Below are 27,376 nucleotides of genomic sequence, written 5' to 3'. Positions count from 1 at the left end.
AGTGAAGGTTGGGCTCTCCCTCTGCACCTCCCCACGAGTGGGAGCGCTCCCCATCCTCTGCGAACCCCCAGCAGCTCTCTCCTCTCTCCACACCATTCCAGCAGGCAAGGGAGAATCTTTTTTCAGCCACCTGAGCACCTTCCTCACCTGCAGCCTGCCTGGATTCAGCACACATTGCTCAGGGAAGCTGCTGAGAAACCTCTGGTTTTCCAGGGCATGCACCAGGCAATAGGGAAGGACGTTGTTACTGTGCCATCCCATTCGGAAAAGCACTGAGCTGCTTCCCACCAGCCCCATCACTCACTGGCAGCCCCTGTTTGTTCATCACGGATGCCGACAGCCAGCTCCTGAAATGCATTTTGCTGGAGGAGCTCCCCAGGACCCCAGGTCACCCCCCAAGGAACCGGCTGAAGGCTCCGAGGATGGGTGTGCGAGCCCCTCGCACGCCTGTCCCTGCACACCAGGCCCCTCCAGAGCCCCCCCGAAGCCTCCACCAGGAGATAAAACAATTCCATCGCCGCTTTCGCCAGGGGGAAGGAATTTTCTTCCCCCCGGAGCAGTTTGGGGAGGGGGCGCAGCGCAGGGGCTGGGCAGGAAGAGTTCAGCCAGGGGCCGCTTTTCAGCCGAACCGGTGTTTACGTCCACCGACAGCGAGTCTAAACACGGAGTGAGGCCGCGAGCTGGCCGCCAGCACCCTCGGGCTCCTCTCCCACCCGGTGCCGAGGGCAGCACCAGCACCGCGGAGCGCCCTGGGCATCGCTTTGGGGTCACGGGTCCCCTCCGTGTCCCCGTCCCCATGGGCGCCCGCCCGGGGAGCGAGTGCCGGAGCGAAGCAGGAGGCTGGAACTGGCTCGTCCTGGCCTTATAAGGCGATTCTCGCGCTGAGCATGCAGCTCCCAGCTGCTCCCCACCCCAAAGCGGGGTCTGGAGCTGGCAGCCAGCGCCTCGCCTGCCTCCTTCCTGTTAACCTCTTTCCTGCTGAAGGGCCTCCAGAGGGTCGTGCGGGGCTGGGATGGCCGCGTCCCGGCCCCGCGTGTGAGGGCACAACCGCCTGCACGGGTAGGGACGGTCGGGGAGTGCCCCATGCCCAGCTGGGATGGCTGCGGTCACTGGGTGGGTGCTCAGGCGCATGCTCTCCATCTCCAACCCTGCTGGAGGAGAAGAAGGACAGAAGATGCAGAAGAAGGACAGAAGATGCAGAAGAAGGACAGAAGATGCAGAGAACATCAGCACCATGCTGGGGACAAAAGCAAGGTCCCAGGTTTTCATGGGCCAAACCAAAGGAACCAGCATCGCCCGGTGCAGGCACACCTCCAGCCAAAGCCGCCATCTCACAGCCCTGCAAACTCCAAGCTCTTTTTCCCTCCTGCTCTCCTTACGGCACGGACACATGGCAAGGGCTAATGGCATTTTGTGTGCAAAATCTCCTCCCTTTGGAGCAGGAGGGGGGAGATGATAGCCACCCGACCCCATCTGTTCGCAGCTGCCAGCATGAAATCTTCCCCGCTCCCCAGGCACCCGCTCAGAGGGAGAAGAAATCTCTGTGGGGCTGTCACGGCAAGAACCCGACAGCAAAAACCCAACGAGGCCTTGCAGCCAGACCCTGCTTGCAGTGAGGGCGCAGGGACAAGGGGACGGCAGCCACCAGGGGGTGGGAAGGACAGGCAGGACCCATTTGCATTTGGCTGTTTAAATTTTAAATCACACTCCGAACTGGCCTCCTCGACTTTGTTCTCTGCCCCCTCAGCATAAGGGGACGAGCCCCAGGCGGTCCCTGCCATGCCCACGATGTCCTTCCCCATCTCCCAGGAGGGAAGGGGCTCCCCAAAATGTCACCAACGAGGTCCCCGCAGCAGGACCCCCGTGGGGGTGACCTGTGCACAGAGACGGCCGCAGATATGGAATAAAACTGGCAAGGGGGAGATTCTTTAGCTCAGGATCCTTCAGGAAGCCACGAAACGGTGCAAAAAAATAAAAATAAAAATAAAAAGGGCTCTGCTCCTTGGGAAAAAAATTAGGAAAGGAAGCCAGGGAGCTTGTTTTTGGAGCCAGCCTTCTCGCAGGGCAGGAAAATTACCGCAGCTGATGCAGGCCCCGGCGTTATTTACAGCAACAAGTGCTGCTGGAACGACTCCCAAGGTCTTCTGCTCAGCACTGCTCTGATCCAGGGCACCCGAGATGCCACCACCCTTGTGCTGAGCCGGGCTGGGAGAATAAAACCGAGCCCCGAAACCTCCCCAAGGGGAACCCATCTCCCCTCCGGCCTAGAGGTGCGGAGGGCTCGGCCTGCTGGTCTCCAGCCATCCCACAACCTCTCCTACAAACACACCGAGAGGAGGAATTGGAGCAAATGGTGGCAGCGAGACTGAGGGGAGGTCCTCGTGCTGCCACACAGACCGTCAGGACCATGACACCCACGTGAAGCCACCCACAGCCATCGATTTGAGCTCTGCTTCATTTTAGGGCCTAGGTAGGCCCAGCAAGCACAGCAGACTGCACGCCAGGGTGAAGGGAAAAGCCAAAAGCGCTTCCCACAAGAAAAGAGTACATAAAATGGCAAGACATTTCCCAGTCTCAGGAAAAAATAAAATAAAAAAATAAAAAAAGTCTTTAACTTCCACATGAAGTAGAATTTTTCTGTTTTTCACTAAAAAAGAAGGGAAGGGAAGCGCTGCTTTTCAGCAGACCTGGTCGGCAGAGGCCTCCCACCTCACACAACACAGGGTTAGACCCACTCGAGTTGATGCCATCCGATCATGGCCCAGCTCTGCTGAACCCAAACAGCTCCATGCCCGGGATGCTGCTGTGGGTTACCAGCACAAACCACAGGGTTTCTCTCCCATTTGGCTTCTTTGGGGCTTCCCCACCACAGGGAGCCACAAGGAGCCCCATAACAGCCCCCCACGCACCGCCAGACCCTCACACTTCCCCAATTCACAGCGTTCCCAAATGCAGCCCCCTAAATCCCACCCCCACCAAGCGCTGCCACGAGCAGCCCCTCACACGGGTGCCCACCACAAGCAAGGCAAAGAGGACGAGCCCCCAAAAGCCAGACCTACAGAGGCTGGGGCAGCTCCCACAGGCGCAGATGCTTGGGTGGAAGTTGTCGAATCCTGCCCAATTAGCCTGGAAACCTCATTACTCCCCCAGCGCTCTGCTTACGAGCTTTGCAGAGCTTCCTGCGGGGCTGGGAAGACCTCGCGGCTGGGCTCCCAGGGTGAGCGGGGGTCTCCAGATGGAGCTGGAGGGGGGAAGAGCAGAGCCCGAAGGCACGTGCACACACCAAGCTTTGGGGGTTGTATTCCCCAGCCCACTTCTCTGCTGAGAAAGGAAAATCGTGGCCAGGAGCTGCTCCTGGGAGCTCCTATGGAGCAGGGAGCAGGCCCTGGTGGGGAGAAAAGAGGTGGTGCAGGGCAGGGGCTCGAGCCCAGAGAGGTTTCTCCATCCCCCCCGCATCAGCCTGTGCAGGGCAGCAGCAGCCATGCAAGCCAAACGTCCCCTTCCTGCGCACATCTGCTCCGTCCATAATCCCCACGTCCCTCCCCTAGTGGGAAAGCAGCCAAAAAAGCGAACCAAAACCATCATGATTATATCCCAGAACCCCCCCAGCGCCCTGGTCATCTGCTAGGACTTCATCCATGGAGGAAACGAGGAGGAAATGGTCAAGGTGCTACAAACCCCCCCCTTTCTCCCCAGCTGCAGCATCCCAACGGGCACAAACCCCACAGAGGGTGCTAGGGGGACATGCCCAAAACTGATCCTGTCCTGCTGAGCCTTTTCTCCCCAGGGACCCCAACAAGGTGAGGGAAAAGCTCAAAGCACCGGTGCTTGGGGAGCGGTGACAACCCTCCTGGAAGCAAAGAGGTGGCCAAGGAGCCATGCTGCCCCGCGGCGAGGCAGAGCTGCGTGCAGGCCAAGTCCTTAACCAAAAGGAAGAAAACCTGCCTGGGAATTCTCATTTTTCACCAGAAATGCCTCAAACCCAGCGGCACAAGATGCCAGCGATCCCCCTGCCTGTGGTGACACCGAGCAAGGCCGTTTACAAAGCCCCACCGAAGCCCTGAGCTCGCCTCCACTCAACTTTTAACCTGGGCACTGCCCTGCCGAGCCCCCTGCTCTCATCACACAGACCCCCAGGAGCGAGGATGGGGGCTGCCTTCTGCCTCCCTCCTCCTCTTCCTCCTCCTCCTCTTCCTCCTCGGGGGCCACCGCGAGGAGCAGCGGCGGTGGGAAGCCCCCGAGCTCGCCCGAGGCTCCGGCCGCTTTCTCAGGCATTCCAAAATTTGGCCGGAGCCTCTTTTTGCAGTGCTCCCCCCCATCCACCCCCCCACCCCTGGACGCCGGCCTAATTGTGTATTTATTTATTTCTGCATTTTCCCAGCTCCCCACACACGCTGGCACAGGGCCAGGGGGGGGACACCGAGGCCGGCTCCCGAGGCAAACCCAAATCAAACAGAGCTGGGGGCGTCCCCTTCCCTTCCAGCCCCCCCCCCCCAAAAATTCTCCAGAGATCGGGAGGAATCTGGGAAGAAGGGGAGCAGGAAAGGGGGCCGCCAGCGGCATCGCCCACCCCCCCCTTTTTGCTTTGTGTGTGCTGGGGGAAATTAAAAATAGCTGTGTCCAAAGGGTGGCTGCAAGCGCCACAAAGAGCGTGTTGAGCGGAGGCAGCTGCAAGCTATTTGCTGCCCCTGGTAATCAGCATCTCGGCTTGCAGAGCCCCCCCCCAAACCCTTCCTCCCCTGCCAGAAGCTGCCGCCGCCTCCCTCCAACCCACATATGTCATGTCAACAAGCGGGGATTGCAGGATGGCTCTGGAAAAGGAGGGGAGGAAAAAGAAAAAAAAAAAAGGGGGGAGAACTCGCTTTGATTTTCGGAGCGGCTTCGCCTCGCTCGATGAACGTCCCCCCCTACCCCAAGCTGTCCCCGAGGGCTCGCTGCGTTTTGCAGCGCCGAATCCCAGTGGGTGCCACCAGCAGAGCCAGGAGCAGAGCCGTGCCGGCCACCAGGACGCCGTTCCCCCGTAGGATTCCTTTTACACAAGAGCACCACGGGTGCCCCGTGTTACCCAACCCGTAGCCCACAGCCTCCCGGTGGTCCTCGAGGACCTCAGGCAATGGCCCCACCAAGGCTGAATTACAAATTAGTTAGCCCTGTAATGCACCCAAACGAGCCTTCTGCTTTCCCTGCTACAGCCAGGAGCTCCCTGCTTTGTTTCCCATTGCAATCTCTGTTTTTTTGTGTGTGTTTTTTTTTTTTTTTTTTTTTTTAAATACCAGCAGCTGGAGCAACTGCCCACGGTAAATAGCAGGGCTCCCATCTGTCGCCTGCTGCTGGAGGGCTGCGCTTTGTCAGACGCTCTGCTCCATGTGCTCAGTGCGGTGGGACCCGGAGGAAAACCAGGTCCGAGGCCACCAGGGCACGCAGAGGGTGACGTTTGGGTGGCTGCGTGCTCGGCCATGGGTTGTGTCACCTCCCCATCGCCCTGACATCCCCGCAGCCGGGCTGGAGGCCACGGGGGTGAAGCCCAAATTGCCAGGAGTCACGAAGAAACGACCCCAGCTATGACAAGCGCCTGTATCGCTCCATCTCCAGTAAATTAGGGACAAGGGATTTAAAATCCAGCTCATTTCCCTCATCGCTCCTGCACGTGTGGCAAAAGCAGAAAAAAAAAAAAAAGCAGAAAAAAGAAAAAAAGAGCCACTTGCACCCAGGCCCATTTCTCAGTGTGGGAGCACTCCCAGCTCTGCAGCTAGCCCTGCAGAAGACAATAAGCACGGCATTGTTTTCAGGAAGGAAGCACCTGGGCCAGGCCATCAAAGCTGCTCGCTAATTAGGAGGCCACTGGCTGTATCTCGCTCTCCCAGCTCCACGTTTCGTCCTTTCTGTTTGCTCCCCAAACCTCCCACCAGGGCCTTTCACTCTGGGACCCCTTCCCAGGAGGCTTTTGCAGGCACCAAGAGCAGGGCCAGGACACAGGCACGGAGAGAAGCTTCCTCCACTCACACCAGGGAAAACGTGAGCAGGAGCAGCCAGCTCCAACTGCCAAAGCTTGCAGAAATCCCCCCAATTTCGGGGGTTCTGGCAGCGGTCCCATCGCTCAGCTTCAGCAATGCCCCAAGCAATGAGTTCCCAGAGCTCCTGGTGGGTTCAAGTGTTTTTTTTTTCCCCAAAAGCAGTCCTGGAAATGAAGCACAACGCTCTCCAAAGACCCCTGAGCTCAGTCGGGGACCACCACCATTTATTATCTCGACACATCCCCCAGAGCCAACGCACGGCTGCGCTTTCTCCCTTTCTCCTTTACACCCCAGCACCAGGGAGCTCCTTCCCTGCAGCCCTGGAGGAGCACAGATCGCTGCTCCCCTGGTTATTTCCCAACGCTTCCCTCTTCCTACTGCCTCAGCTCTTACACAAGCACTCGGCATCCCGTGCAAAGCCTCCCCGCCGAGCATCTTCCTTCCCCGGCAAACGCCTTCCTTTTCCCTGCTCTTCCCACCGCCGCTGCCCAGCTCGCAGCTGCTCCGCTCCAGCCCTTTTTTTGTTCCAGCTTGCTTGAAATCTGAACCTCGCTCCCGCTTGGAGCCAAGAGCTTTTTATGCTAAACAGAAACTGAAAGTCTCCCAAGATCTGGCGAGCAGAAGACGGCAGCAAAACCGTGGCTGCAGGGGGGGGGGGGAGAGAAAAAGCTGCGTGCGCGAGGGAAGCGCGGGCTCGCCAAGCCTCGCGCTGCCCCTGCGGAGGGGGCAGGGAGGGTTTGGAAACGCTTAAATGGCGAAACGGGTGGAAAAAAAAAAAAAAAAAGGAAGGATGGAGAAGCCAGGATGTTTAAGGTTCGTTTTTAATCCCTGCCAATGAATTTGCATCCCGTGCCAAGACTGAAGTAAACTGCTTTGATCTAAAGAGGAGGGGAGAAGAAAAACACACACACACACACGCAGATTCTTGGCTTCTTGCAACAATGCAGATGACAAAGGAGGGAGCCACGAGGAGAATTAGCACGGCGCAGATCTGCTGAGGGTGACAATCTTCAAATCTGCCCCTTTCTGCTGAAGGACGAGGAATTTGGAGGGGGGTCGACTGGGAAATAATAACCACACGCGGCTCCGCACCACGGCACCCACACGTGCGCATCCCTCCCTCGCTCGGATCCCCCGCCAGCTGCTATTTTTCCTCCTTTAACCAATTCCCAGCCCCTCCATCCTGGCTTCAAGGGCCAGGGAGCCGTGTGGGGCTCCAGGTGTGACCCCAGCAGCCCTCTGCGTGGTGCCAGACCTCCTGCTTCCAAGCTGGCCCCTCTCCTTCCATTTACGCACCCACCCGGCGGTGCCGGCACTCTCCTGACCGCCCCCTCCCCACTCCCATCTCCTTCCCCACCACCCAGCCCACCCCAGGCTGGAGCGGAGACATAGGCTCCATCCTATTTAGGCTCACACCACCATAAACAGGCCAATTTCCTGCGTTAAGAGCCCGGGATGCAGCCCCGTGGCCGTGCAGGCCTTTTCCTCTGACCCAAAGCCATGGGGCAGGATCCGTCCCCAGGCAGGTGGGGGGAAAGGAGAGCGCTCCCGGTCCCCACAAACCCCATCCACAGCATCCGCGGCGTTCCCATGCAGCAGGGCTCTATTTATAACCTCGGCAGCTAATTATAGGCAGCAGCAAGCACAACAAAAGGAGGCGACCTCTCCACGATCTCCCTGCGCTCGCCACCACCCCGCAGCCCGGATGCCGTCCGCTCTCCGGCTCCGTCCCCCTACCCCGGCGCTGTTTTTGTGGCAGCTCCCTTGCTTCAGCCAAAACTTCCCCAAATCACCCCAGCATCACGGTGCTGAGCTGCTCTCCTGCTGCAAGCAGCAGCGCAGAGCCCATGGGGTGTTTTACCAGGAGGGCTGAGCCCTTGCACAGCACAAAGTGGCATCTCCCCGCTGGAAGAATCGTGCTGGGATGGGGCTGCAGGGAGAGGATTCGCTCCCCATCCCGGCACGGGTCCCCCCTCGTCCCCGAGCAGCAGGGCAATGCCTCCCAGCTGGCTGCTCCCCCGCGGGCTGAGGGCGTTGGGATATCTGAAACCGGAGAGGATAAAGCACCAAAGGTCTAAGCTCCTCCTGGGCGACTGTTCCACCTCCAAAACAAGTCTCTGGATGCATCTGGCTTAGCTTATTTTTTTATTATTTTTTTTTTTTAAACCAGGCCTAAGCCTCAAACCAACCATGGGGAAATATCTAACAATGGGGAAATTGGGGAATGCATCTCCTGGGAGCAAGAAGGATGGGACGGCTCGTGGCACTGCTGTGCTCCTCTCCCTTCCCCAAAATCAACACAGGAGTGGGTTCATCACCCACCAGCTGCTGGGGGGGGAAATATCAGCCCCTCTACAGCACCCATCCCACACGGAGCTCTACAGAACGGGACCAGGAAGCCGAGGGGTGACACTGGTGGCTCAGCACGGGCACGGGACCCCCGAGCAATCGGGTGGCTGAGCCCCCCAGCAGCTGCAGGGAGGGCAGCAGGAGGGGTGGGCGGCCTCCGTATCTGCTGCCATTTGTTTGGGAGCGAGGAATTTGTGCACGTCTGAGCAGGCTCGGCTTACCCAGGGCTCAGCAGAGCTGGGAACAGCCCCGCTGGCACGCTCCCTGCTCACTGGGAGCTGGGGTGGAGGGGAAAGGGACGCCACGCGCTGCTTCACCCCCCCCACTTGGGGGTCCCAGGGAGCCCTGTGGGGAGCGGGGTGCTCGGGGCCGGCTGCTTTTTGCAGGTGCCTTACAACCACTCAGTCATAAAACCAGCACAGAGCAGCGCGTGGCTTCCAACTGTAAAAGGAAAGGGAAAAAAGGAAAAAAAAAAAAAAAAAAGGAAAAAATAAATAAATTAAAAAAAAAAGCCAACAGCCCGGCCAGCGGCTCAGCCAAGGAATGCGGTGCCAAACCAGGCTCCTCCGGAGACCTCTCCGCTTCCAAACTCGGTGCCTTCCCCGCCCGCACGCCCCGTCCCACCGATGGGATTCGGGCAGAATTTCGGGCTCCTGGGGCAAGGAGGAGGCTGCGGCCGCTTGGACTGTGCCCAGAGTTTTCCACCGGCCCGGCAGCGAGCCGTGAGAACCGCTGCAGCGCCGTGCCCGGAGGCCTGGCTCCGGCCCCGCTGCCAACTACGGCCCTTGGTCCCCTCCCAGCCCGCTTTCAGGGCAGCAGCTCATTAGCTGCTGACCCCAGCTTGCAAACAGATGTGCCCTTTGCTGATGAACACACCGCTCGGGGCTGGGGGAGGAAGAAGAAGAGGCCGGGGCTGCCCGTGGGTACCTCAGCCCGGCGTCTCCGCCGCTGCCGCCAGCCCGTGGGCTCCCCTCCCGATCCCACGCCTTCCTCCCCTCCTCCCCGCCTTTTAATAAGAGCAGAAATTGCCAAAGCCGCAAAAATTAATGTCTAACAGGTTCAGGGCAGAGCAATTCCATCCGCTCACCCGGCTGCCTGGGAGGTCTCCGGCCAGCTGCCGCCCGGCTCCTGGTGCGCCGCGGCGGCTGTCCCCTCCGTGGGACCCCCACCCCGCTTCCAGGGGCACCCCCGGGGAGCACACCAGTAAATCGCCCCTGTGACAGGGCTGCAAGGCAGATCCCTCCCTGTGCAAAAAGCCAGAATTATCCTGTGCAAAGCCCCGGCCCCGTTTTGCTCCTCCTTGGTGGTGGAGGAGGTGGGGAGCCCCGGTGGGCTGCAGCGGCACCGTGCCACAGGCTGATGCAGGAGAGCATCTCTGTATGGAGAGGTGAAGCTCCTCTCGTGCTCTATTTTTGTTGTTTTTTCCACTTTTTCCCTTCCCAGCCAGCCCAAGGGGTGTCAGAGAACTGCAGGATGCTCCCCCAGACCTCTGCGTGCCCCCTGGGTATGGGGACACAAGGACAAGGCATGGGGCTGGGGTGCTGCCTGCCTGCTCCTGCCCCAACGCAGCGGTGCCTGGGGCAGGTCACCCTCCCTGGGATGCAAAGCAGCAAAAAAAAAAACAAAACAAAAAAAACATAAACATGACATTTCCCAACACCCTTCCACGCCTCCTCCTCGTTATCAGGGCATTGCCCCACAGCAGCCAGCTGCACGCTGCCTTTCTTTGGTAGCACGACCCGAAACACCGGCCCAGCGTGCGGCCAGGTTGCTGCAACGCTCAAACCCTACCGAGAGCCTCCACGCCTCCCATCCGAGGCATTTAAATTATTCACGGGACTTGGAGCGACCCCAGCAAACACTACAAACAAACAAACACACACGAGCAGGGCTCTCACTCTGCTCCACGCACCATCCGTGCCCCACGGTGCCCATGGTGGGCACGGCAGGGCTGATCCCGCTGGGGGCTTGCAACAGATGGGAGAATTTCTCTCCTTCCTTCTTTCCTTCCTTCCCCAACCTCTCTTTTTGCAGGGATGCTGCTCCCAGGGAAGGTGTTCTAGCTGACCTACTTTCCACGGGCATCGCTGTCTCCTTCCCAGACACAGCCGAGGTGATTCTCTGCCACCAAACCTCAGCGAGCACCGAGGAATGGGACGGGACGGAGGCGTGGAGCACCCTGGGGACAGCATGGTGAGCCAGATGACCCCCCACCTGCACCAGATCTGCCAGCAGCACGCTCCCACTACTGGTTTACACCAAAACCAAGTTTTCCCCAGCGCCCTTCAATGCCTGGGCTTGGCCACAAAGCTCCAGGGGATGACAGGGATGTCCCCGTGCCACGCACCGGGAGCGCCACCGCCACCAGCAATGCCCCCGGGTTTGCGGGGCAGCACTCACCATCTCGTCGAGGGCATAGCGCAGCAGCCCGTGCTCGTAGAGGATGAAGAAGCGGCGCTGCCATTTCTGCAAGAGAAGGCAGAAAGGAGGGTTATTCCCACCCGCAGAGATGGAAAAAAGGCACCGAAATCCCCCCCCCAGAGCCAAGGGAACGCGTGACAGCGGGGCACGCACCCCGGTGCCTCCGAGCACAGGGCTGCAAAGAGAAGCAGCTGCCAAAAAAGCAGAGAGGAGCCCCCAGAGATGCAGGGATGGGCCCTGAAAGGTGACGAATTGCAGCAGGGTTTGTGCTCAGCCCCATGGTGTCCCACACAACACATTTGGGGTGCGGAGCTCTGCTCATGCCAGAGCGCATCGCTCACTGCGCATTTGCTGCCTGGCTCTGTGGGCACCCAAGAAGAGGATGTTTTGGGGCAGTTTCCCCACCTGGTAACCCCACTCCTCTCCCTTCACTGGGGCTGACCCCAAGCCACCTGGGTTAATTGTGCAGAAAAATGACCAGCGGCGGGCAGGGTGCTGTGCCAAACGCCCCCAGCAGCCCCATCCCTGGCCTCGCTGTTTGTGCAGCCGCACGGCACACCAGATTGGAGAGCTGATCTGGCTGGAAATCTGCCTTTTTGTGCGTGTGCCAGGCTGTTTTCAGCCCAGAGCAGAAACTGGTTGAGCAGGCTGAAATAATAAATAATAATAATAATAAAAAAAAAAAAGAAAGGTCCCAGATTCATAGCCCCAGTGCAGCAATTCTTATCTCGCTTTTCTCAGCCCGTCGGGCAAAGTCCAAGGTGCTCGGGGACAAGCAAAACTGCCAAGGATCTCTGCTCCTGGAGGGGGGGAAACAAAGTCCCACATCCCCACGGTGTGCAACAAACAGGCCTGCCACCAGCTGTGACTCCAAATAATGGCACACAACCCGGGCTGAGGTCAAAACCCAACACAGGGAAGAGGTTTTATTATGGCTAGCAGCACCAAGAGCCTTTTTGGCACGTGACAGAGGGGCCCAGGAGCCTGCGTCACCCCCGGGGCTGCCCGCACCCACCCCGTGGAGCTGTGCTTACCCGGGAGCGATGGACGGGGTTGTCAAAGTCCGTTCCTTCGGGGGCCAGCAGCAGCCAGCCACCATAAATGGGTTTGGCCTGCAAAGAAACAGCAGAGAAGCGTCAGCTGGAGCCTGCACAGGGGGCATCGGCACCGGGGGGCACGTGGGAGGGGAGCGCAGGAGCCTGCGTAGAGATGTGGCCGGGGAGGAGGTGGCTTCACGAGCTCCAGCTCCTGACCACGGGCAAAGTCAGCCCAGGATGACTTTTTGGAGGCTCGATGGCAACTCGTGGTGTGTGTGAGACCGAGATGCAGGTTTGCAAAGACAAAAATCCACACCACAACCAGCAACCTGGCCACAGAGCACCGAGTGCCGTGCCACAGAGCCCGTCCTCACCCGCAGCTCTCCTGGCCATCTGCAGCGTGCCCCTGTCCCACAGAAAAATTAAAAACCCACACGTGCTCCGAGGGAGAGCTCACCCTTTTCCTTTTATTAATTAACAGAGGAAAAACCAAGCAGTGCTGGCGGCGATCCAGCACGCGGCCAGACCCGGCACGCCCCCCCCCCCCCACCCGGCCGACAGCCGAGCGGGCAGGAAGGTCAGAGCCTGGGGGGGGGGAAAACACAGCTCGCTCAGCCACAGGCAGAAAGGGAAAGAATACCCGGAAAGAAATGCAGCACAGCACTGCCATTTATCAGCTGGGGGGGGAAAAAAAGGGCTCTTTCCACCAGTGGTTTTGGTGAGGAGCCATCCGTGAGCTGGTGTGGATGCTGCGCCCGTGGTTCCCCCCCGGATCAACGGGATGGTGAGATGGGGACGGGCACCGGGCACGGGGAGGGGGCACGGCAGCCCCCGCAGCGTCCCGTGGGCACCGCTCCTCCTCCGGGACCTGAGCCAGCCCCATTCCTGGCAAGGGCTGGGGCCAATTCCTAGCGCAAGAGCAGCCCGGCATTGCCACACCGGCTCCGGGGAGAGGCCAGGAGGGAGGAAACCCGGGGCAGGTCCAGTTTCAGGAGCCCCCCCCCCGGCTCCGAGGATGCTGCTTTCCACCATGGGCTGTCCATGGCCATCCACAAAGCAGAGGGAATTTGTGTTCCCAGCACCCCTCGAAATGTTTGGTTAATCTTTTTTTTTTTTACTCATGAAATCTTAAGACTGTTTCCAATTCCGTACCTCCCCTAGATTCCTCCTGCCAGTTTCTGTGGTTTTGTAATGTTAAAAAAAAAAAAAAAAGAAAAGAAAGAAAAGTTTCCCCTCTGGAAAAATCCCTGCAAACAATAGAAGAAAACTGCCTATGCACCAAAAACTGTCAAACGCATGAAGCACTGAGTAAGCAAACTGGAAGCGAACCGGAGGAGTCGTTTTACTGTTTATAAAGCGGGAAGGAATAACAAAAATCTCTCACCCCCCTCCGCCGCGGGACGTATGGGCTTTAGGTGCTGCTCTCCCGACAGCTGGGAAAACACGGTTTGAGCAGAGCCACCTCCCCCCTCTCTTTTTGAGGGGGTCCAAATTTTGGCAGAGGCTCCCTGCTCCGTCCCGCGGCCCCAAAATCCAGGGGGGGCTTTGCTGGTGCAGGGCAGCACCCGATGGCACCGCCACCCCCAGCCCTAATGGGGTCTGGGGACCCCCAGTGCCCCCCGTCCTGCTCACCTGGGTGCCGGAGCCCTGCTCGCCCGCGGTCCCCATGGTCCCCAGCCCCGTGTGGCGCTCCCCCGGCGCGTCCCCACCCCGGGGTGCCGGTGACGCCACCGAGCCCGTGCCCACGCCAGGACTTTGGAGCGGGGGCTCTGGGACTGTCACGGCCGCTCCCCGGCGTGCCGGGCTGTGGCTGCGTCCGCCCACGCGGCCCGGGCTTGCAGTGGCTTTTCCTCAACGCCTCTTGCGCTCCCGGGGAGAAGCAGAATTGTGAAATCCCACATTAATCCAGGCGACCCCACTCTTGTGGAAACGGGGCGCACGGGTGAGGGGTCTCCAAATTACACGGAAAGCACCCGAGGTGAGCCCCTGAGCCAAGCCCCGGTGGTTTGGGAGGTTTCACGTGCGCCCTTCGCTGTCGGGAACGAGGAAGAGGATGACAGCGGAGGCAGGACGCGGTGTCCCCGACGCCCAGCGCCACCACGCCAAGGAACCCGAGGTGGCGATGCCACCAGGAGCCAAACCACCAGGGCACAGCCCTCCTCCTCGCCCCAACCTTTCTCTCCATGCCCCTGGGCACAGCCAAACCCCAAAAAACTCAGCCCCGTGCACAAACCCCCGTACCAGACCCCGTACACGGCACAGAACCCCCAGCACGCCCACGCCTGACACCGGGGATGAAGCAATCCTAAACCACCGCCACCAGGGCCAGCAGCAAGCAGCCTCCACCCAGGCCTGCCGCCCTGCCCTACCTGCCCCTCAGCAGGCATCATTTTTGCCTTAAAACACTCCAATTTTGGCTCAGCCGGCTGCGTACAAAGCGCCCAGCACCTGAAATACACGACCTTAACGCAGAGCGCGGTCGTTTCTTTACCGGCGTGATAAAAAAGCACCCGAGGACTATACTTATTCCAGCAGAAGCGTCCAATTGCGGATATTGAAACCAAAATAGCTGAAAGGTACGAATTAGAGGCAGCCGGCGTGGGCAGCCCGGTTCCGTCTCCCCGCAGATGAGCGCTCGGCAGCGCTTTTTAAAGCCAAACCAACACAAGCCACTGCTAAAAGGCAATGCCCAGAGAGGGATGAGCCTAAATGAAAAGGAGATGACCGAAACGAGTAGAGAAAGCCTGAAATAAACCCATCGCACCTGCATGGAGCCTGCCCTGCCGGAGCGAGGCTTGGAATAAACCTGCTCGATGCCGCCGTGGGAGCGGTGCCGTGCCAGGAGCCTCCGGCTTCCTCCGGAGCTCAGGAAAAGGAGGAAACAACGCCCAGCACCGAGCACGACTCGCAGCAAGAACTTCTCCCGGCCAAGCTGATCCGTCCGACCTCGCGCCGAGAGATGGAAGAGGGAGGCTGGGATTCCCGGGATGCCCCCCTGGATCTGGAGGGCTGTCGGATGGGGAGCTCCTGGCTGCTTTACCGCAGGCAGCAGCCTCGCAGGGTGCCGGGGGGGTTTGCTCTCCCCAAAAAGCAGCACCCAGCGGGTCGGCGAGCCGCAGCACGGAGCCGAGCAGAGGGCAGGCGCTGACGGCACCACGGCGCATCCACTCCCGGGGTGGGGCAGGAAGAGGAGAGCCGGTTCCTCCGGCACGGCTCGCGGTGACGAAGCCGAACGCCCGCCGCCACCCGGCACGGGAGGTGCCGAAGCTGCCCTGGAGAGGAACGTGCAGCCTGGAAAAGAAGCGATGTGTGTGTGTGTAAGGGCACCACCGGGATGGGTGCATGGCCAGGTCGGAGCCCCGCAGCACCCCCGTGGTGCTGTCCCTGCGCAGCTCCTGGTGGCACCTCCGGGGAACACCCAGGTTCCTCTGATCCTGGGCAAGGTGCCCAGGTAGGGACGGAGCTTCTAGTGCCCCCCTCACCTCCTCTCAGGTGTCACCATCCGTCCATCCGTCTGTCCATCCATGGGTCGCACCCAGAGGTGCGCCGGGCCAGAGGAGGAGCGCGAGGAAGCGGAGAAGGAAGCGGCCCCAGCTCGGTTTACACCAGGCTGTCAAGCTGACGCTGCCCAGGCGCCCCTCTCGCCCCGCCGGCACAGCTCCCAGCAGCCTGGGCTTGGGTTTGATGGGCGCGGGGAGCTGCTCGGAGCCTCTCAAAGAGCGGGGTGACGCAGGGACCCCCAGCAATGGGGTGGAGGAGGCGAGGTGACCCGCTTCCAACGGGCAGGAGGGGTTGTTGGAGCGGGCCAGCACGTGGAGCAGGGGGTTACGGGGCCGGAGGGGGGCTGTGACACCAACCAGCACGCCCGTTTGGCTGGATTTGTGCCTGCAATGGTGCCTTCGCTCCTCCCTGCCCCGTGCACGCGTGCTGTGAGCCTCAGCCCATAAAACCACACAATTTCCCCCAAAAAATCATCTCCTCCAAACGCCAGGAGCCACCTTCCAGGAGGAAGAAGCAACCCCGTGAGCTGGGGACCGAAAATCAAGCCTCCCTTTGTGGCCAGCCCCATGGCAAAGCACCCGGGTGCCCATCAGGGTTGTGGGGACACCGGGCAGGGTGGGGATGGGGTCCTGGGAGCCGGTCCCATCCCACCCTGGGGTGCATCGAGGGAAACCCGAACCCATCGCCGGGAGAAGCCTCCTGGCTCCGAGCGCGTGGCGGGAGGGATAATCTGTTTAGGCTGTCGGCAGACGTAATCAGCCTGTCTCGGGTGGAGGCAGGGCTTGTTTTGTTCAGGCTTGGCAACCGAGTGGGAAGGGGAAAATAAAAAAAAAATAAAAATAATAATAATAATAAAAAAAGGACCTTTGCTGGAGAGCTGTAACCTCTGCCCGCGACGCTCAGCACCCGGAGCCCTGCACTTGGGGGTCAGCCCCGTGGTTTTGAGCAGCTCTGCGAGAAAATAACAGCCCCAGCCTGGCCCTGGCTGTGTTTGAGCTCACGGTAACTCACATCCTGCCAGCTTTTGGGGCTTAGCCCCAATATTCAGCAAAGGGGAACCCCCCTGCTGCTCCCCGTGCACCTCTGGGTCGCAGCTCCCAGGGTCAGCACCCCCTGCGTGCCACCTCCTGAACCAGGGACGTGTTTTTTTGGCAAAGTCCTAGGAAAATATCACCGCCAGCACCGTGCCTGCAACCTCGAAAGAGGAAATCCGGGCGGTTTCAGCCCCGCTCTCGGTTCTGCGCACCTCTGAGCACCGGAGAGCGTCACTGGGGCGGCCGTCACCCTGCAGGAATGGGGAAGGTGTTCGGGGTGGGAACGGGGTCAGCAAACCAAGCAGGCTTCCCGAGCACAGCTTCTAGGAACAGGCAGCGATCGTTTCATGCTCGGCGTGCTCCCAGCACAGCCCGCGGAGCCCTGCAGCACCCAGCCAGCGACCCCAGCCCACGAGCGCTCTCCGGCAGTGCCCCCAATCCACGCTCCAACCCCAATCCACACTCCAACAACCACCCCGAGGGCCAGGAAGGTGCAGCCCGGCCCCGGCAGTGGAGCTGCTCACATCTGGGTTCCCTCGTTCCTGCAGTATTTCCCCTCTGCCACTTGCCACTTGGCGACGTGCAGGGGACGTGGGGCCAAACCCCGACGCTCGCCGTGCCCCAGGTGAGCAGGGCCAGCACGCTGTGGCCACCTCTGCCACAAAAAACCCATCTGCACAGCCTGCCCGTGGCCGAAGCTGCAAATCAGCGGGGCCAGGCTTTAACCACCCATGCGGGACGAGGCCAAACCAGGCCGGGCTGCCCAGAGCTAACCCCAAAGCCGGGCGCTGCCCGGGCAGAGAGCTGCGTGGGCAGCAGGACCGACCGGAGGAGCAGGAAGGGAAAGGCCAAATTCAGCCTTCGTGCCAACCCCTGAGCCCTGACCCCAGTCGAAGCAAGATTTTGGGGAGGCTGGTTGCAGTTTGCACGGATAATTTATCAAGGGGCAGCGAAACAGGAGCAGAGGAGAGAAGGCAAGGGTCCTGCGAGCCCCGATCCCGCTCCCAGAGCGCAGCGTGCCCGCAGCGAGCAGGCTCGGAGCCACCTCCCACCCACGACGGAGCCCCCCCGGCGCCCTGGAGAAGCCACAACATCTCTCCAGAGTGCCGGCGAGGGGATTTATCGCTTCCTCGGGTGCCGGAGCAGATAAGGTGCGGCGCCACGCAGCAGCACAGAAGCATGCGAAGGGGCCGCAAGCAGCGCTGGGCACCGCCGTGTCCATCCCCAGGGCAACAAACGGGGTCAAGAGCACCCAAAGCCGGCCCTAAACCCAACCCTATATCCTTCCCAAGTCCTCCCCAGCTTGCACAGTGCTCCCCAAGGCCGGGATGTGGCCCACGAGGGGCAGCCACCCAGGGACACCGGGGAGCGTCCCCCCGGTCCCGAATTCCTGCTTGCTGCAGCGGCCGGGGGAGGCGGGTTTGACATTTGCAGAGAATCTCCCCCCTGTTTGGCCCTAATAATTAGTCGATTAACGGCGGATTTTTGCAGCATGATACAAGCAGCCGGCAATGCAAGCGCGGGGGCTGCTTTCCAGGAAAGAGGGGGGTTCTCCTCCCCCAAGGAGCAGGAGGGGGAGGCAAGAGCACGCCCTGGACACAACCCCTCACCTCTGCTGCCCCTACAGCACCAGGATATGACCCCAACCCAACCCCATCAGGGCAAACCACCCCAAAACCCCTTTGGTTTCCCACTCTCTTTAAGGCCGGCGGTGCTGCGTGGCACGAAGCAGAGCTGCTGTAGGGTCGGCACATCCCACAGGCAGCACCCCAGCCTCCTGCTTCAGCCGTGGCTGGACGCGAGCCCTAATCCTCCGTGGCCCTAAGGGCAATGCAACGCCCCAGAGCAAAGCTCGGGGCGCCGGGGCAAAGGGCTCAGCTACAGGAACGATGCTCGGGGCGAGGTGGCCGGCAGTGGGGATTCACCCGCTGCACCCAAGGCCACCAGTTGAAAGCCTCGGGGCTATTTAGGACGGGAGGAAAGGGATAAGGTCCAAAAGGAAAATGGAAATAACCAAATTCGCTGCCGGGGCACCACGGGCCAGGGCAGGAGGAGGCGGTGGGAAAGTCTGCAGCACCGTTTTCTAACTGGGTGGTCCTTCGGGCATCCGTGCCATGATCTCACAACCCAAAAAAAAAAAAAGAAGAAAAGAAAGAAGACACTGGTAGCTGGGAAGGCGTCCTCAAATTCCTCTATCTGTGCCAGTCCCCATGCCCCGAGAGAGCGCACGCATGGAGAAAATTAAAAGCAACTGCTTTACGCCCTGCTCTTCTTCCAATTCAGGCCAGGCGTAATTTGGAGGTTAATTCCCAGCCTGTTCCTGTTTTGGGGGGGCTTCGTTTTCCCTACGACCCAAATGCAGGGACGCTCACATACGCCTGGTCCTATATTCATCCCCCCACAGCCCTGCCAAGTCCCGGGTGCTTTCCTTGGGGCTCCCATCGACGGGGCCGGGCTCTCAACTGGCGATGGAAAAAGGTCACTAGGAACCCCAAAAACCATCCGTCCCAGGAAGAATCCACACATGGGGTTGCCAGGAGGTTACAAGGGTCTGGGCGCAAACTGCCAGGAAAAAGGGAAATCCCACCAAAAGGGAATTATGGGGCAGCACAAGGGGAGCTGGCGATGGGTGGCACTTGAGCAGCACCCCAAAACCCGCTGATGCTCCACGTCCCGGCCGGGCAGGGTCCGGATCCTGCCCGCAGCACCACGCATCGGCGGGGCACCGAGCACCCACAGCGGGGCGCACGCAGCAGCAAATATTCCCCGGGGAAGAAGCGGATGAAACGCCTGACCCAGTTTTTTCCGTGCCACCAGGGCGCCCCAGAGGCTTGAATAAGGTTTGGGGGCCAAGGACGCGTCACCTACAGCCCCAATAGGGAATAAATAGGACCCCAGAAGGTGCCAGGACCGCACGCAGCCACCCCAAATCGTGCTGACCCCCCGGCAGCACACGAAAACAACTCGTGAACGGAGCGCTCCCGGGATTTGGGACTTAGCATCCACGCAGCCCTTTGAAGTTGGACGCGCTAAGTCCGATTACCATTAGGGAGCTGCAGCTCGTTAATCCTAATGTTTGGGGCCGGATCGCCCCCGGCCCCACTCCCGGTTCTGTTCCCAAAACCAGCGCCACCACCAAACGTTTGGGACGCTTGGCACAAGGGGAGCGGGTCCCGGAGCCTCGGAGCACCCAGGAAGCCGGAGGGGTGGCTCCCGACACCCCCGCAGGGATTTTTATAGGATAAAAAGCCAAAAGGGACACGAGTGCGTAAGTGCCAAGTACCTTCACCTTCCCTGCCAGCCAAGCGGAAAGGTCAGATGACTCAAAAGGACTTTTCCAGCCCGGCTCCGGGCGAGCCCCACCGCGGCCCCTCCGCACGGGACGCCCCCTCCCCAAACCGGGCTTCTTTTAATACATAAATAAAACCCCATAACGATAATAAAAGATGATTCGGGGCCGGGAAACGAACTGTTAGCCCAAGGGGTGCACCCCCGGGGGGTCAGTGGGGGTCCTGGTGGAGGGAGGACAGGGCGGGAGGGGGTGCGTGCACCACCCGCTGCCGGAGCCTCCATCTTCTCTGCAGGCTTCCCCGAGGCCGCGAGGGAGCAGCCGTATGGGATCGAGGTGTTCTCCCCCCCACAAGCAGAGCTCCAAGCCCCAATCCTGCCTGTGGGGTTTGGGGTGACCCCGTCTGTCCCTGTGGGGGCTGCCAGGGGTCAGCCCCCAGGGGAACAAAGCCCCCGAGGGGTCTCCTCAAACCACCGGTGCCATCGGGCCCTACACAGCCAACACTTTGACCCCCTAAAAAAAAATATATTTAATATGATCGCATCCAAGAGGCGGCGAAACCCTACACGGGGCAGCACCAGGGGGTCAAACGGACCCTTTTTTTTGGGGGGGGGGCTCATCCCCAGCACCCTCCGGGCCGTCTCCTTTGTCTGGGCACGGCGGCGACGCTCCCCGCCCGCCCCTTCCCGCACACACCACGGCATTTTTTCCAGTTACATTTTTTCCATATTAGCCCTCAGATTTCATTATGTCCCGCTCACCCCCCCCCACCCCCCACACACACACCCCAAGCAATATGTCTGATCTCATTGCCATAATAGGATCGGCGGCGATGGCAGCCCCCCAAATCCCGGCACCTTTCCGCACCGGGGGGGGAAAAAAGGGGGAGAGCGGTGTCGTCCCCCCCCTAACACCCCCTGCACCCCAAATCCTTGTGGTGTTGGGTGCTGGGTGGGCCAGAAAGGGGTCATGAGGGGGGGCTGCGTGAGGCCTGGCAGGAGGAAGAGGAGGGGAAGGAGGAGGAAGGCCCATTCCCGCCCCAGCCTGCCCAGGAACAGGCGGCGATCGCCTTCCGCTCCCCTCCCCGGGAAATATGGGGTGCTATAGGGCCGGGGGGCCGTGCCCACGGCACCCGGGGGGGCTGGTTGGGTTCTAGATGAGTTTTTGTTCCCCGGGACTTTTGGCATCTCCCGACAGCACCCATAGGATCCCCCCTGCCTGCTGCCACCCACCCCGCACCCCAATAGGGGCTGAGGTCGCCCCCAAGTACCCGTGACCCCAAAGGGAGGGGGGCACTGGGGTGGGACGGGGGACCAGAGGGTGCCTGTGGGGTGCTGGGTGCCCCCCAGGTATGCATAGGGCCTGCGGGCACCCTATGGGACCCCCGGACACCCTATGGGACCAGGGATCCGTGGGCCCCATTGCTACCCATGGGGTCAGCAGGCGTCCCATGGGACCCATAACCAACAGGAGGGGCAGCACCCATGGGACCCCACAGTATCCATGGGGCCAGCGGGCACCCCGTGAGACCCCCCGGAGAACCCACGGGTCCCTCTGCCAACAGTGGGGCCAGCAGAAACCCACAGCACCCACGGGGCCGGGAAGCACCGAGGGGACCCTACAGAACCCCTGGGAGCCTGGGGCCACCTGGGGGGCACCCATGGGTGCCACCACCACCCCGAAATCACCCATAGCACCCCACCACCACCCATAGGACCCCCCCACCACCCTAAAGGACCCCGCAGCGGGATCCAACCCATGGAACCAAGCGGGGCGGTTGGGCACCGAGCAGCGCGGGGCAGGTTTTTTGGGGCGAAAAGCATGGCTTTTGGGGTCGGCCCCCACCTGGTTGAGGTCCTCGTCGTTGAGCAGGTGGGACTCGCGGGGCTTGAAGCAGTTCTGGCACTTGCTCTTGTTGAAGATGTTGGCCTGGAACTTCCTGCACGGGTTGTCCTTGGCGGCCATGGTGCGCGCGCCCCCCCCCCCCCAGCTCTGCGCGCCCCCGACCCCCCCCCCCCCAAAACCCCCTTAAATCAGCGCCCCCCCTCCGGCCGCCCCCAGGGCACTGCTGCCAGCACCGAGCCCATGGCCGGATTTATATTATTTTTTTTTGGGGGGGAGCCAAAAAGAATTTGGGGGGAGTTTAAAAAAAATGCAAAAAAAAAAAAAGGCCAAAAAAAGGAAAAAAAAAATAAAAAAAAGAAACGGAAAAAAAAAATTAAAAAAAAGAAAAATGAGAAATTGTCCCCCGAAAACGGAAATCGCCAAAAAAATGAAAAACGATCGGGAAAATAAATAAATCGGCGGAAAAACGGGAGCGAGGCGCGGCGGCCGCCCCCTCGGCGGGCAGCGCGCAGCACCGCGGGGCGGGAGCGCGCAGCGGGAGCGCGCACGGCCGCCCAACCCCCGCCCGCGGGGCGGGGATTGAGGGGGCGGGGCCTAAAGGGGAGGTGGGCGTGGCTTAGGGGGAGGTGGGCGTGGCCTGGGGGCGCGGGCTGCGAGGCGCCCGGGAGGGAGGGGCGGGGCGTGGGTGGAGATTGACGTGCGTTGTGGCCAATGGTGGTGGGAGGAGGTTGGTGACAATAGGGCGCTGCGGCCAATGGGGTGCAAGGAGAAGGGAGGGCGCGCGGCGGGCGGTGCTGACGGCTGGGGGCGGGGGTTTGTGCGGGGGGGGGGCGCTGGGCTGGGCCCCCCCAGCTCCGTGCGTGGCCCCCCGGCACCGTGCAAAGCACCCACACCGTGCACAGCCCCCCCGGCGTGCACAGAGGTCCCCCACACCATGTACGACCCCCCCATACAACACACGACCCCCCCGTACCATGCACAACCCCCCCATACCATGCACGGACCCCCCCCCCCAATATCATGCACAATTCCCCTATACCATACAGGACCCCCCCCATACCATACACAACCTCCTCCCACCATGCAAGACCCCCCCACACTATATACTACCCCCCCATACCATATATGACCCCCCCATACCATACACGATCCCCCCAACATCATGCACGACCCCCCCCGTACCATACACGACCCCCCCCCACCATGCACAAGCCCCCCCCAGCATTGCACAGCCCCCCCCGGCACCGTTCCATGCATTGGGACCCCCCCCATACAGCCTTATGCACAGCCCAGCCCCCCCCCAGCCATGAAATGCAAGCAGCAAGGGGCTGCCCCCCCAAAATACCCCCCCCAAATTGGGGAGGGGGACACACCCCAGCCCCCAGGTGCCACCCTCCACAGCAAAAACACCACCCCGGTAACCCCGACCCCATCCAGGTGGGCACACAGAGGGGTCCCCACCCACCTGGCCCCATGGGGGGGGGGGACAAACAGGGACAAACAGGGACAAGCAGGGACAGGGGTGCCCCCCCCCGCCCCGTGCCACCACCCTGGGGCCTGTGGGGAGCTCCTGTTTGCCCAGCAGGGCGATAAGGAGCCGGCAGGGCGATAAGGGGGAGGCCGAGGGACCCATGGGTGCCATGGTTGGGTGCCGGCCTTGATCCCGGGGGGCCAGCAGGGACACTTGGGGACACCGGGCGTGCTGGGGGGGGGGCACCATGAGGGATGGAGATGTGACAACACCAACCCCACAAGGCGATGGGGCGAGCGTGTCAAGCGGCACCTCCACACCACACCCCGACCCGTGTGTGCCTCAGGATGGCCCCCACAGGCCCCGCCGGCACCGGACGGGGCCCTGCTTTTAGGATCGGCCCCGCAGACCTCCTCACGGCCTCATAAGGACCAGGAAAAAAACCCCGTGGGAGGCGAGGCCGCCGTCCCCTCGGCCAGGCGCTGCCCCAGCGTTTGATGTGGCACCAGGCCTCAGCGGCCTCGCCGCGCCGGCACCCGCCGGTAAATAGAGGCCGGCAGGGTTGCGAGCTTGTTTATTAATTTTTTGCCTTCATCAAAGGCCTCTTTAATCATCCCTCAGCCCTCCTGCCACTCGGAGCACGCACGGCGCGACGTGCCGCGGTGGGGACGGGATGGGGAAGGTTTGGGGTTGCCCATGGGGAGCGGTGGCACCGCCGTGTGCCCCCCAGCCCCATATCGCCCACGCGATTAGCCCCATTCATGTGATGCTCCCAGCTCCCAGCCCTGTGCCTTGCTGCTTTGGGGTGGGTTTCTCACCTTTCCCTTGACCCTAAAGCCCTAGAAGCGATGCAGCCCTCCTCCAGGCAAGGAGGGGTTTTCTTTTGGGGATTTGCAGTCCCTGATGCCATCACCGTGGACCCAACACCCACCATCCACATGACCACAGGACACCCTTTTGGATTTCATTTTCCTGCCCCAATTCCCCCTTTCCCTGTCCCCCCCCTTGTTGTTGCTGAATTATTCCCCAGCACCTCCCAGAGCAGCGGCGCGACCCCCAGCACAGCCATGGCAATGCTCCCCGGAGACTTTTGGCTACGGGGCTGGGGGAGAGGAGCACAGGGGGACCTCTGCACCCCCAAATGATGCTCAGGGGACTCTGCGGGGTCTGTGTCCCTTCCCTGGATGCCCAAGGGTGCTGCCCCAACACGCTGGGCACAGCCACGGTGCCAGCATCCCCTCCCAGAGTGGTGCCACGGCTCGGGGCCGCGACCTGGCGCCGGGGCCAGCAGCACTCGCGGGGAAGCGGCTGGTGCCGGGGCTGGCTCCAGCCTTCCCAAAAATCCAGCCGAACGGGACGAGCCTCTCCATAAACCTGTCGAGCTGCATTCAGCCAGGCAGGAGCCAGCGTCCGTGCGCTGCCGCCGGCCGCCCGCTTGCTGCTGTGGATGGGCGCAGCGAGTGGGGCTGCCAAAAAACTCGACTCCTTGCACGTGCCCCCCCCCGTGCCGGCAGGTCCCGGCACGGCCGGAGGCACCGAGTGCTCCCGTGCATGCTGCTGTGATGGGCAGCCCCCCCATCCCGTCCCCAACGCCCCCGCTGCGGGGATGCCCGGCTGTGCGTAGCAGCCCAGAGCCGGTCCGGAGCAGTTTTCTCCAAGTAGGGCAATTAAAGGAATGGGAAAATGGAAAGTATTCGTCAGGGAGCTGCGGTGGCACAAGGGGAAGGTGCTGCGGTGAGTCAGCGATCCCAAGCGAAGCCCCAGCGCCAGGTAAACAAGCTGAAAACCAGGAGGTGTTAGTCACCGGGGCTGGCTGCACCGGCCCCAGCACGGGAAGGGCACCACCGACCCCTCCTGCCCCACAAAAAGGGTTTGGTGGCACCAAAAACCCCGCCACAAAGCAGCACCCACTCCCCATCGCGTGCTCCCCACAAGCAGCCACCTCCACCTGTGAGGACATCACCAGGATGGGGACATGGGATGTGTGGCTGTGCCACACAGGACCCCAGGAGCCACCCTGTTTTGTAGGAAAACTTTTATGGGATGTTTCTTCCTGCAGGGCCGGGCGCTGCCGCGGCAGGAGGAGGACGCCTGGGTGCTCCCCCTGCGTGGCCATCGCTCCTCGCGTGACCTCGGGCGAGTCGTTTCGTCTCCCTGTGCCTCCACCTCGCTGTCATTACGCTGGAGCCAGACGGACGGATGCCCAGGGGAGAGGGGAGGATTTGGTGTTTAAAGCCCTGGGATCCCTGCTGGATCCAGGCTGGGACCAGCTGGCGCCTGCGAGGGTTTCCCTTCTCCTGCCCCGTGCCAAACAGGGCATGGGGTTCCCCTGCTCCTGCCCAGCCATGGGGGGGCTGGATGGGGCCAGGGGCTCGGGTGTCCCCATGCCCCAATGCTTCTGATGTCGAGGGCGAACCTATAGGTTAGAAATATGGGGCAGACAAACCGCCTGATGGAGAGAGGAGACCCCCTGGGCTGCCCCAGTGCCATCTTGATGCCCCAAAAAGACCCAAATCACCCTCTGGAAGAAACGCCACTGCAGCCCAGAGAGGAGGGAGCAGCTGGGAAAGATCCCACAGAGGGTCCGGGACAGCCCTCTGCTCCACTGGGTGCTCACACACACACACACACACACACACACGCCTGAGCTAGCCCCAGGAGCTGCCCTAAATCCTGTCCCACCAAGCAGAGATTTCCTCTCACCCGCAGCCTCCCATGCCTGCGAGTTCATACCCTGCTAAAATTGGGCCAAATGTTAATTGCGCTCCCAGCCGAGCCATCAGGGCTGCTTCCTGCCATCAGACCTCGCTGCGCTTTAGGGGAGGGGGAAAAATCCGGCCCTTTTGTTCCCACGTGTGCCTCCCCCAGCCTTGTCTGGCTGGGATCACCCCGTGAGGTCCCCCCCTATGTCCCCCCACCCTCCTGCCCGCCGCCAGCCCCAGCACGGCACAAGGCTGGGTGCCTCCATCGCCAGCCCCTCGCCGCCGCAGCCGTCGGGTGTCTGCTCCGGTGACTCCACATAATGCAGGTTTTACAAATGGCCACGTCGCCCGGCTGTAAATTAAATACTCGGGAGAAACCCATTATAACGCAGCAACGCAATTAGCTTTATCAGCCAGCCCAGAGTGATGCCAAAAAAGCAGAGCCGACTCACTTGACAGGAGCTGCCATCCATGAAACCGAGCTAACGACCTTAATTATATTTTTAGCTTCTAATTTTTGGCTGACAGGATCCCCAATTACCCAGCCCATAATTTGCCCAGGGACTGCCATCAGCCTACCTGGTCTCTAATTCCCAGGGTCAGCCCTTTTATCCCCTTTTTACACGTTCAGACTCCCACTGGCCGCCCTCCAGCCCGCTGGAATTTCCCCAGGGGTTCGCAGCGCTAAAAATTAACAGCGCGGCTCCTCCGGCAGCCTGCAAGCCTGGTCCTGCAAGGGTCCCAAGAGAAAAAATCCCTCGGCCTGACAAAAAACAGCCCCGGGTTGTGGTCCCCGTGAAGATCCAGCCTTGGTGGAGCTGGTTGGCAGCGGGAGAGCCCGGGCCAGGAACGAGCGCCGTGCGTAATCTGGAGCAGGGGCAATATCGAAGGTGGTGATGGTGAAAATCCTGCGTTTTTCACATCAACTGCTCCGTCCGAAGGTTGTTCTTTGACTCATCTCCCCTATCTGCTTCCCCCACGCACCGACGCCGTCCTCTCCCTCCCCGTGGCAGGCACTGGTGGTGTTTTACTCTCGGTGCCAGCCCTGCGCCCCAGCAGGTGCCGGATTTGGGGCGCTGGCCTCGAGCACAGCCTGGTTTGCACAACATTTTCCTTCCCTGATCCACACTGGCTTTGGGCAAGGCGGCTTTTTGGCACCTTTGCCCAGCCACCAGACACCCCCAGACCCCCCTGCAGCATGGGGGCTGCAGCAGTGCCTGGCACCCCGATGGGTGCTGAGCACCCTTGAGGCAATGCCCCAAGGCAGGGAACAGAGCAACATGGGCTGGTCAGGGGCTGTCCGAACCCCAAATTGTGTGGGGGGCTGGTGAAAAAGGATGCCCAGGTGCTGCCGAGCCCCTATCCAGGCAGGGCAGGAGCTGGAGGGGGGGTGGGCTGCAAGCAGAGCCCCCAGCACCCAGCACCCAGCACCCAGCCGGGCTGGGCGAGCCGAGGCTGCCACCTCCTGGGCAGAGCCACGAAAAGCCGGGCCCTGCTTCTCTGCCCCCCCCCGGCAGCAGAAATGGGGCAGAGGGGGCCGCATCCCTCGGTTGTGCCCCCCCCGGCCCTAAATTGTGCCCCCCATCGGCTCCCAGTTGTGCCCAGCCGGGGGTGGCAGCAGGGGGCTGGCACTCGCTGGCGGTGGCATCCCGGGGACACGGGCACAAGCCCTGGTGGCAAATTTATTTTATTTTTATTTTATATTTTATTTTA

General features: G+C 61.2%; 1 protein-coding gene across 11 annotated transcripts in view; it reads right to left on the bottom strand.

Annotated features, from left to right (window-relative positions):
• Positions 1-22,065, bottom strand: part of MPRIP (myosin phosphatase Rho interacting protein) — a 66,646-nt gene extending 44,581 nt beyond the window's left edge. For 4 of the 11 annotated variants that reach the window (XM_072023960.1, XM_072023959.1, XM_072023956.1 and 1 more), the window contains exons 1-3: positions 21,491-22,064; positions 11,819-11,896; positions 10,764-10,829 (exon numbers count right to left, since the gene is read on the bottom strand). In XM_072023960.1, coding sequence (XP_071880061.1) covers positions 10,764-10,829; positions 11,819-11,896; positions 21,491-21,610 — 264 coding nt within the window. In that variant the 5' untranslated portion in view covers positions 21,611-22,064. Of the gene's footprint in view, positions 1-6,407; positions 6,438-10,763; positions 10,830-11,818; positions 11,897-13,453; positions 13,517-14,585; positions 15,110-21,490 lie in introns of those variants that run through there. The other 7 variants (XM_027468941.3, XM_072023964.1, XM_072023965.1 and 4 more) reach the window with 7 other exon arrangements.
• Positions 22,066-27,376: the final 5,311 nt, after the last annotated feature.

The sequence above is a fragment of the Anas platyrhynchos genome, chromosome 15, assembly GCF_047663525.1.
Source record: "Anas platyrhynchos isolate ZD024472 breed Pekin duck chromosome 15, IASCAAS_PekinDuck_T2T, whole genome shotgun sequence".
NCBI lineage: Eukaryota > Metazoa > Chordata > Aves > Anseriformes > Anatidae > Anas > Anas platyrhynchos.
Note: the sequence above shows the minus strand (reverse complement) of the source record. Positions and strands in the feature narration are given on the sequence as shown.